The sequence below is a fragment of the Palaemon carinicauda genome, chromosome 19 (genome assembly GCF_036898095.1).
Source record: "Palaemon carinicauda isolate YSFRI2023 chromosome 19, ASM3689809v2, whole genome shotgun sequence".
NCBI classification, from domain to species: domain Eukaryota; kingdom Metazoa; phylum Arthropoda; class Malacostraca; order Decapoda; family Palaemonidae; genus Palaemon; species Palaemon carinicauda.
In genome coordinates this window covers 75,690,052-75,701,612 of record NC_090743.1, presented here as the reverse complement: position 1 = coordinate 75,701,612, position 11,561 = coordinate 75,690,052, and the positions used below count along the sequence as shown (strand labels likewise).

The following is an 11,561-nucleotide window of genomic DNA, read 5'->3' as shown; positions in this document are numbered from 1 at the left end:
ACTATTGTATTATAACTTGAAGATTAACATTTTATCTACAGTACAAAGTTTTAAAAGAGAGTCATTGATAAAGATTTTGAGGTTAAGGAGAAAGTGCTGTGGCCATGTAAAAGAAAATATCAAGCCACCAGCCACCCGTAGAGATACAACCTCTATAGAGTTTCATTGGATTCTGTAAATGGCAAGATAGTACTTTATTGGATCCTTCTCTGGTTACAGCTCAATTTTTCCTTTGCCTATACATACATTAAATAGTCTGGCCTATTCTTCACACATTCTACTATCTCTTCATATAATTGACAACACAGAAATAATTGAAACTTCGTCTTCACTCAAGAGCTAACTACTGAGCTGTAATTCTTTAGTAGATACTTTCCAATTGATAAGGGTAGAAGAGACTCTGTAGTTATGGTGAGCAACTCTCCTAGAAGAATGACACGGCAAATTGGAACCATTGTTCACTAGACCTGGGTAGTGCCATAGCCTCTATACCTTGATTTAGAGTTCTCTTGTTTGAGGGTACACGCATGTACACTATTCTATCTGTTTCCTTATTCCCTTTCCTCACTGAGCTATTATCCATGTTGGAACCCTTGGGATGATAGCATCCTGCTTTTCTAACTATGGTTATAGGTTAGCAAGTAAGAATAATAATAATAATAATGATAATAATACTATCTATCTTACTACCTATATCACAGTCACGGATTCATCTAGATCACTTATCATAAGTAAACAAAGATTACTTTAAAGTTCAGCTTCACATGCTTTGTTGTCAATTCCTGAGAGCTCTTTTTTAGAATTGGCTCCCTTTTGTTCTTGCTCAGGCTCATGCTCAGTAGAGTTGCTTGTAGACCTGTGTTTCTTCAGTGCGTAATATGCTGAGCAATAAATAATAGCAGTTGCAACAGCTATAGAGCCCCAAATTGCTAAAATCTCTTTGTGAGTTAGGTATTTCCTTAACTCTGTTCCTATGAGGGTACCCAGCATTCTTCCTGGAAAGAAAATTTTCGTTAGAGGGAGTTTTCTACAAAGTGTAACTCGTTTCATTCATTATATGACTAAATTACAACTGAAACATTCAGATATTTTTACATATAGTATCATAGACTAATGTATATTGGTTCCCTAATATATCCTTGTGTAAGTTGAGTGATGTAATTTCTAAGCTTGAAAAGCATGTTTTTGTCAGGGACATCATTTTAATACAATTGTAAACAAAAAGAGCTTTACTATTTCTGACATAAAAAAAATTATAGTATAAAATCACTTACTTTCAAAGTAAAGAATTCTAGCAGAGAAGAAATAATACGAGATCAAACTTTACACAAAATTTTCATTTTCAAAGCATAACTAGAAAACGTTTTTAAGAATATAGATTTGGGAAATGTGGGAATAGATATTAATGGTGAATACCTTAACAACTTAAGATTCAGATGTCATAATTGTGTTTAGTCAACCATGGAAGGTTTCACTTAATGAGTGTAGGACTGAAAATGAAGTAAAAAAAAAATTATATATATATATATATATATATATATATATATATATATAATTATATATATATATATATATATATATATATATATATATACTGTATATATATATATATATATATATATTGTATATATATATCTATAATTATATATATATATATATATATATATATATATATATATATATATATATATATATATATATATATATATATATATATACATATATATATATATATATATATATATATATATATATATATATATATATATATATATATATATATATACAATATATATATGCAGTATATATATATATATATATATATATATATAATATATATATATATATATATATATATATATTTATATGTATATATATATGTATATATATATATATATATATATATATATATATATATATATATATATATATATATATGTATGTGTGTGTGTGTGTGTGTATGTCTGTGTGTGTGACTATTTTCTTCATAATCAAGAAGTTTCGTATTACAGTGATACTTAAAATAAAATTGTTTATAATGTCTTGTCAGCTTTTATTACAATTCTCAAAAATTTCCTTTCAACTTTGAAAGATTTGAACTTTTCAAGGATCTCGGTCACCCTCACTTTCTATTTTTCATCAGGTGAGTCGTGAACATGTCATGCTTTTCCAATTACTTCTTTTTTATTGGTGATATTCCGTTCAACTCTCTTATTTTTCCTTGGCAAAAATTCAATTCCATTCTCCAAAGCTTCAGGTATAATTTGAATTTACTATTCTTTTGCAAATGTCTAAGAAGGACATTGACAAATAATAAATTCATAATGCATGATAAATTGATCTCTTCAAGAGAGTTATCTAAATCAGGGTTTCCCAAAGTGGGCTCCACAGAGCCCTGGGGCTCCGTGAGTGAGGCTGAGGGGCTCAGGAAGCCCTTTCTCAAAGAGGACCAAATGCTTTATATGGAAACATTTAATGGCTGCAGACATTTAATTGATCTTTTTTACTGGAAAGAGATATGATACATAACTACAGGTGTAAAGAGTTTCAGGTTGGTTCATGAAAAAGAAAAAGAAAATAAATTAACCAAAACTGCAACAATTTTTGATTAATCAAAAACAGAAAATGGATGTAAACACAAAAATATAGTAAAATCACGAACAGGAACAACTAATGAACAAGTATAAGCAAATGCTAAGCTCCTCATCCAGGACACCAAAATTATTTGTGGAAATTTCACAAAATAACTATAATGGCCTTGATGAAAACTTGCCAATTAGTCCTTTTATAAAGGAGAAAAATAAGAAAAAAAAATATAATGACGAGCAAAGTTTAAGGAAGTGAACTTTCAACATTTTGGATAAACCTACTTGAAGACTGTTAAGAAATTGCAATGCAGCTCAAGCCCTTAGGTTTTTGATGAGAAAACATTCTCCTCGTATGCAGCTACTCAAAATATATGTAGAAATAGGCAGTAAATGATATGAAACTACAAGTTACAATCATGCCCGATTTTGAAAAGCTTTGCAATGCAAAACAACAGCTGCACTTTAGTAATTAGATTTTGTCTCGTTCTGAATTAGTAATTTTTCTATATCGAATTCGATTGCTATTTTTTTTTATTACTTCTGATAGTTTTGACATTTTGTATTGAACAGCTCTTTCCGTTATTAACTGGCTATCAATTTAAGAAGAACAATAATAAAGACCATTCTTTAGTTGTGATTTTCTTCGACCGATTCATTTTCATTGTCGACATCATTCGTAGCTTATTCTCATATACTGTACATCCAGCATGAGCATTCTTTACCAGGTATATATGTTCATGACTCATATCTCAGTCAACCAAAGAAGCAAATTTGTCAATGCTTTTGTGGTTGCTCCCTTTGGCTTAAGTCTTAAGTCAAGGAACCCAAAAATCATTAGTTAGTATTAAAATTTGAAATTAATGTTTTTCATATTTATTTTAGAAAATACCTTGTTAGTGCTCCGTGAAAAACCTTTGCCCTGCTCAGGGGCTCCATGGTGTCCTGAAGTTTAGGAAACCCTGATCAAAATGACAGGTTAGTCTACCGATATATTTTACTTAGCGGGTGAAGAAGCCACATATTAAATATGAATTTTATACCTCACCTTTGTATACACCTTCCCATATCCGATACCCATCCCCCTTAGTATTTACCTTGCCCCTTTTACTTTATTACTTTGTATTTTTCTTTACTCTTTGAATTGTCTTGTTAACATCCTAAATTTCTTTTCTTATTTATTTCTATTTAGTTATTACAACAATCTAACAAAATTACGATCAGTATCAACAGTGACATTACAATTGTAAACAAAGCAGAGAGAGAGAGAGAGAGAGAGAGAGAGAGAGAGAGAGAGAGAGAGAGAGAGAGAGAGAGAGAGAGAGAGCAAAATCTTAAGTAACAGATCGCGAAGAGTTGTTGTTGATGGGCACCCTAGGGAGTATAAGAATGTGATATCTGGTGTTCCTCAGGGTAGTGTTCTTGGGCCATTACTTTTCATACTATATACACATTACATGTGGTTTGGCCTTTGCATCAATTCCATCTCTTAAATGTAGATCTGGGGCTGCTGAATCCCTTAATAGAGATCTAGCTGAAATTAGTGCATGGTGCAAATTATGGGGTATGGAGTTGAATCCTAACAAAACTAAAAGTATGATTGTAAGTAAGTCAAGAATATAGGCTCCTCAACATCCGGATCTCAGCACAGGAAATTCACTTTTGAGAACCACATTAGGTCTGTGTCTTATTCAATTGCACAAAAAATTGGATTATTGAGAGAGTCTTTTAAGATTTTGGGTCATCAATCTATTTTGAAGAATTGTTTTATTTCTTTCATTCTACATTGTTTCAAGTATTGTTCTCCTGTCTGGTCTTCAGCTGCTAATTCTCATCTTAATTTGTTGGACAGTAACTTACGGTCTATTAATTTCCTTATTCCTGATCTAAATATTAATCCATGGAACCGTCGTTCAATTAGTTCATTATGCATGTTGCATAAGAGTTTTAATAATTCTGACCATCCTTTACATTCAGATCTTCCGGGACAGTCCCATCCTGTTCGTAATACTAGTCATGCAGTTAATTCTAATAGTCAGGCCTTCTCCATCATAAGGCTCAATACTACACAGTATTCTAGAAGTTTTATTCCAGCTGTGACCAAGTTGTGGAATGATCTCCCTAATCGGGTAGCTGAATCAGTAGAACTTCAAATGTTCAAAATTGCAGCAAATGTTTTTATGTTGAACAGGCTGACATAAGTCTTTTTATAGTTTATATATGACATATCTGTTTTGATGTTGTTACGGTTTTTAAAATAATTTATTGATAACATTTTCTCATTGTTTATTCATTTCCTTATTTCCTTTCCTTACTAGGATATTTTTCCCTGTTGGAGCCCTTGGGCTTATAGCATCTTGCTTTTCCTACTATGGTTGTAGCTTGGCTAAAAATAATAATAATAATAATAATAATAATAATAATAATAATAATAATAATAATAATAATAATAATAATAATAATAATAATAATAATAATATTATTATTATTATTATTAGTTAGACCCTTGAGTGAAGAATTGTTTCATTTCTAATCCTGTCCTGCCATTTAGCTACTAATATTCTTTTTAGGGCTTTGTCCTCAAATCAACAAAATCTATTGAATATTGTTTCATTGTCACATTACAACTTATGTCCATTTAACAACACCGATCTCACTAAACTGATATATAGCATAATTCTTATATATGATTTAAGGTGATTTGATTTCCAAATTTTACTTAATCTAGCTATTGTCTAATTTGCTTTTCTCAATCATACATTAAACTCCAATTCTAGAGACCCTGTATTAGAGATCATAGCTCTTAAATATTTAAATGATTCCACCTAATTAATCGTTTATCCTTAAAATGATTTTTCATCTTCCATTGTACATTCCGTTCTCATCATCTCTGCCTTTCTTCTATTTATCATGTGATATTTCATGCATTCTGGTAAGCAAGCCTTGCATGTTCTGTGGTGGTTTGTTAATAAGTACACTGTCATCACCATACTCTTGATCCGCTAATTTTCTGTTAACAATCCAATCCTTCTCCGCCATCCCCGAATGTTCATCACAAAATCCATGACGAGTTTCTAGAAACCTAGGTGACAACACATTTCCTTTTTGTACTCCACTGTTCACTGGAAATTCATTTGACACGCTCTACTAACAGTAACTTTGCACTTGCTATGCTCATGAAGAGACCTAATCAAATTTACATATTTAACAGGAACTCCAAAATTACGCAGGACTCTTCACAAAATTGGCCGGCATTCACAATCAAGGGCTTTTTCTTACTCCACAAATGCCATCAAAAGTGGATTTCTATATTTTACACATTACTGTACATATCATAAAATGAAAATTGGTCAGTATAACTTTTGCCTTTTAAATCCTGCTTGTTCATTTCTCAGCTTGCTTTTCATCAATCTTTCTCTACAATCTCTTCAGAATAAGCATAATATATATTTTCATGACAACAGATGTAAGTGTAATGCCTACGTAATTATTGCAATCAGTCAGGTCTCCTTTTTTATGTGATTTTCACCAACACTCCTAGCTCCAACTCATCAGGTTTTGCCTCTTCACGCCATATTGTACAAAATAATCTTGTATGTATTCTGGGAGTCACTTCATTTTCGGCCAGTATCATCTCTTTACTTACTTACTTTGACGGCTGCTTTTCCGGTCCCATACCGCAGGGGAACCCCACTCTCTACAGGGCCTCCACTGTCGTTTTACCTTGTTCGTTCAGAGTATTTAACGTTTCATGTAATGTATTGTTCATTTACTGTTAAATCGTCACTGTTATACAACTCATGAAATAAGAAAGTCTTCAATTTCCTCTTGAAAACCTTAATGTCTTCAATCATTCGGATATCTTGCAGGAGCTTATTATACAGTCTTGGGCCCGCATATTTAAGGGCTCTGCAGCCTACAGTAGATATATATCTAGGTTCCATTAGTTTGAAACTATCTGTAACTATTCTCGTGTCAACTCGATTTGTTGGCTGTGCAATATATAGCAATTCTCCTAAGTATTTTAGACGGACGGCGTTGATAACTTGGTGGGTTATTCTACATATTTTAAATTCAAATCTCCCTTTAATCGGCAGCCAGTTTAATCAAATAGTATAGGTGCGATGCTTTCTTTAGGTGGGACACCTTTTATCAGTCTTATTCCTCTCTTTTTTATGTTTTGTAATTTCTTAAGTTGCACTTTTGGTAAATTGTAATAGGTGGAGTTACAGTAGTCAATCCTGGTAATAACACAGATTATAACAAGTTTCTTTACAGAATTTTTTTCCCTCTTTTTCACTAAAGCCTCTTCATCAAACCAAGGAGATTGGTCTTTTACAGTTATAGCCTTTTACACCGGTGGGCACATCGTATCATATTCACTTTTACTCACTTTATTATAAGTGGTTGTAAGACAGTTAACACACTTAGCTCCCAACAGACGTTGGTCATCATGATCACAGAGAATGTTGATAGCATCATTTATTTTCTTTGTAACTTCTTCAGTAAATACGGTTGGAGAAAATCTTTATTTATGTCTAAAGTTTATTTTCTTTATTATTGCATGTTTCTGTAGAAGTAGACTAAACGTAATAAGTTTGTGCACTTGGGAGATAGTACATTTCTCTTCAACATTTATATCAGATACAATGTTATTCATGTTATCACTTCAAAGACAATACATTTATGGACACATCAAGGCCTTCCTTAGTTTCAGGTTTATCAATTGAATTATTCCCTTCATATCTTCTATTCATAACTTCACTAAAGTGTTCCATGCAATGTTTGCTTTCTTTATCTTCTGTTGTTATAACAGAACCATCTCTCTTTTTGATGGGTATATACTTCTTCATCACCCCGTGGAGTTTTCATTAATAATTTTATGATCAATTCTTACACCATAGCCACTCCCTGAATTCATATCTTTGTCAGCTTCATCTGCTTTTCTGTCCAAATATTCTCTCCAGTTATTCCTGGCTTTTCTTCGACCTTACTATCAATACTTGAATACTTAGCATGCTCTATCTCGTAATTTACATTTCTTCCTCAAAAACATTCATCATTCAATTTCTGTCTCCGTCTATTTTCTTTAGTATCTAAAGTATCATCTGATATCCAAGGCCTTCTCCTTGTAACGCATGTCCCATTACTTCACTACCAACTAACTGATATATGTTCTTAATATCACACCATTCTTCGTTACCTTGAAGTCTCTAATTCAGCAAATCGATTTCTACATTCAATTGCAAAGGTTTTTCTGTGCTCATCTTCTAGAAGCTTAGTTGTATGAAACCTATGTATTCAATCAACATTTTTGTTGGGTGCTAAGGGTAGGCTACACTTTCAAGGGGTGCCAATCGTAAAAAATATTTCCCAAAAATACACTAATCAAGACACGCTAATGAAATTTTCAGGCATTATTAGCACTATAATAAGGCATATCCTCTGTAAGTTTTATCATCCTACAGGGAAAATAAAGGATTTTATGAATAAAAATGTGAAAATCGGAGCTAGCGACTTAAAAGTTATTTGGTGACCAGTGAGAAACTAATGTCTTGAATTGAAATTCGCTCTGTCATTATGTTTGTTTATCCACCTGGAACGAGCACACAAAGTTTTATCAAAATCGAACCGTAAATAAGCACACAGCAAGAAAAAAACGAGCAATAACTTTAGTGAAAGCCCGGCTGGTGATGGAGGGATACCTAGAAATAAATATTCACCAAAAATTAAAATTTCGATTTAGGGAAAAAACCTTCTGTGTTTTTGTAGGTATTATGTCACTTGATGGCCTAAAACATCTAAATATTATATTACTTAAGGCATAAGAGCAGGACAAGCAAAGAAATACACCCCTCTCCCGAAAAAGAAAAAACGAGAAATTACGATTTTTGTCTGATGACAAAAATATTGGATATAAAATCATAGTCACCCCTAAGCCCATTTTCTTTGATGTCACTGATATGAGAAAACGACTTTGAACAGTTTTTAAGGGGTAAACTATAAAAATTAGAAAATTACTAATGATATTTCGTATTTTTACTATTAACATAAGGGGGGCGTTGATGACCAGGGGGGGGCATTATAGAGGCTGGAGATGAATTCTACACATATCACGGCCTTCTGATAGGCAAAAGGAAGACTTTTAGCAAAGAAAAAAAAATTGGCAAAAATCACCCTCTCAAAGTGGAGACAACCCTATTTTAATTTCAGTATGGAAATGAAAAGCTGGTGATCACTACCAGTATATGCACTTCTATAGCTTCTTACATTTCTCAGACTCCTCTTTTTCTCTTTATTCATTGCTATGTGATCTATTTGATATTTGTAATTGCCACATAGTGAAGTCCATGTATATTTGTGGGTGTCCTTGTGCTGGAAAGAGTACCTCCAATAACTAGATTGTTTGCTGAACAGAAATATAAAATTTTCTTCATTTTCATTTGCAACTTCGCTAAGACCCTCAACACCCATGACACTTTATTGATATTTATTATTCCTTCCAATTTTAGTATTGTGTTCACCAATCATAATTTGTATATCTCTCTCTGGAATCTCATCTATTACACTCTGCAGTTCTACATAGTATTCATATTTCCTTTCTTCATGAGACTCATTTGTTGGTGCATAGGAAGTTATAATGCTCATATTGCACTACTTTGATTTAAACTTTGCAAGTAACAATCTACTATCTACAGTTCTCCTTTCAGTTAATGAATATTCTGCCCCTGGTGTCATCATCATTCCTACCTCTTCTCTTCCAACTCTATCAGTTCTTTCTGAATAGATTTTTATATTGCCTAGGTCTAAGATTTTCTTACCAATCTCCATACGATATCTTTCAATTAGGGCCAAGATATTCAAACTTTATTCTATAAATTCATTCACCAATTGCTGTAACTTTCCAATCTGATTCATGATTCTAATATTCCAATTACCAATTTTCAATTTTTCTTTAGTATTTATGAACCGGGAGATTCCAAGCACCCCATTATGCCCGGGACTGGTGGCCATTCTGTTATTTTCTATTTCCATAGACTGACTAAATCCATAGAGGATTTATTGGCTAGATTCATCAAAGAATAGCCAGTTTCTGGTGATGTGCAATTCCTATCTAACTAAGGCAAGTGACCCCTGCTAGTCCATACTAATTATAGAAAGATCATCTGCTAGGCATCGAGAGTAAAAGTCGAAGAGACAGCCTTTCTATTGCCTCAAACCTAATCCATCACCCTGCTGCCAGTGACTTTTTTGAGATTTATGAGGGCTATTTCTCCACATCCAAAGTTCTCGTCACTCCATCAGGTTGCTCACCCGCATATATAACCGTTGGCAAACATGGATTCCTAAGAAATACTGCCTATCATAGTTTGAATAGTTAAAAAAATACAAATTACTTTTAAAATTTTCTGTTTGTTCCTATGATAAAAACCGTTGTCCTTTTATAGGAAAAATACTTCTCCTTACTTTTCCATACATTACTTTGATGACTGCTTTTCTGGTCCCATACAGCAGGGGAACCCCACTCTTTACTGGACCTCCACTTTCGTTTTCCCTTGTTCGTTCAGAGTATTTAACGTTTCATTTCGCGTATTGTTCATTTACTGTTAAATCGTCACTGTCAAAAGACTCATGAAATATAAGTCTATAAGTCTTAAGTTTCCTCTTGAAAGCCTTAAAGTCTTCAATCATCCGAATGTTTCGTGGGAGCTTATTTTATAGTCTTGGGGACGCATACCTAAAGGCTCTGGAGCATACAGTAGGCATATATCTAGATTCCAATAGTTTGAAGCCATCTGTAACTATTCTCGTGTCGACACGATATGTTGGCTGCGCAATATGTAGCAGTTCTCTCCTAAGTATTTTGGACGCCCAGTTCTGATAACTTGGTGGGTTATTGAACATATTTTAAATTCAATTCTCCCTTTAATCTGCAGCTAGTGTAAATTGATTAGTATAGGGGTGATCTTTCTCTAGGTGGGACACCTTTTATCAGTCTTACTCCTCTGTATATTATGTTTTGTAATTTCTCAAGTTGTCCGTTTGGTAAATTGTAATAGATAGAGTTGCAATAGTCAATCCTGGTAATAACAAAGTTTATCACAAGTTTCTCCACATAATTTTCGTCCAGGTACTTTTTTTACAAACGCAATGTTTCTTAGATGATAACCAGCAGTTTTTATTACATTATTTATTTGGGCATTTAGAGACAGGTTACAGTAAAAAAATACACCTAGATCTCGAACTTTACTAGATATCGGCACTTAGTCATTATTTATGTTCATTTGAATATCGGCACCGAGTCATTATTTATGTTCATTTGAATATCACCCAAGTTTCTCATGCTTTTTCTCTTGCCCACTACCATGAATTCAGTTTTGTTCTCATTTAATTTTAGTTGTTTAAATGTCATCCTTTCTCTAACACTATCAAGGATTCGGTTTAGAGTTTTAGTAGTGTCATGTATATCATTTTTGGGCTCAGGCCATGTCGTCCTGATGGAAGAGTTCCTATAGGTAGCCTTCTTAGGGATATTTGCCTGAGTGATACTTCCAGAGAATTAAACAAAAGGTCTTCAGGATTCTAACTCCTGGCGCGAGTATCCAATAAAGGATATCGCATAATATCAGGGGACGTATCCTCACCCCGAATAGATTCAACGCCTCGATGTAAGGGGGGAAGAGTGGCAAAATAAATGGGGTGCCGTTCTAGGTACCCGGGGGTTCTCCTTCCCTACTACTACCATGACGCCCTTCCTATTCTAGTAGCCTGCTAAGAGTGTTGTGCTCCCCTTTAGCCCGGTGTTTTTCTAGTTTTTCGGAATTTTCAGCATGCAATCCCCAGCATCTTCGTCATCTGGAAAGTTGAGTATTAATTCTTTCCTGTGTGTGATTTTAGTCACCCTTTTCACAGTTAAATTTCAATCATTTAAGTGTGTTTTGGTTAGCATTACCAAGACCGGAGGCAGCCATTTTA

General features: G+C 33.4%; 1 protein-coding gene across 1 annotated transcript in view; it reads right to left on the bottom strand.

Moving 5' to 3' along the window:
- Nucleotides 1-671: 671 nt before the first annotated feature.
- LOC137658682 (major facilitator superfamily domain-containing protein 6-like) overlaps nt 672-11,561 on the bottom strand; it is a 115,553-nt gene continuing 104,663 nt past the window's right edge. Inside the window, exon 9 of the mRNA XM_068393659.1 lies at nt 672-995. Coding sequence (XP_068249760.1) covers nt 748-995 — 248 coding nt within the window. The 3' untranslated portion in view covers nt 672-747. The remainder of the gene's footprint in view (nt 996-11,561) is intronic.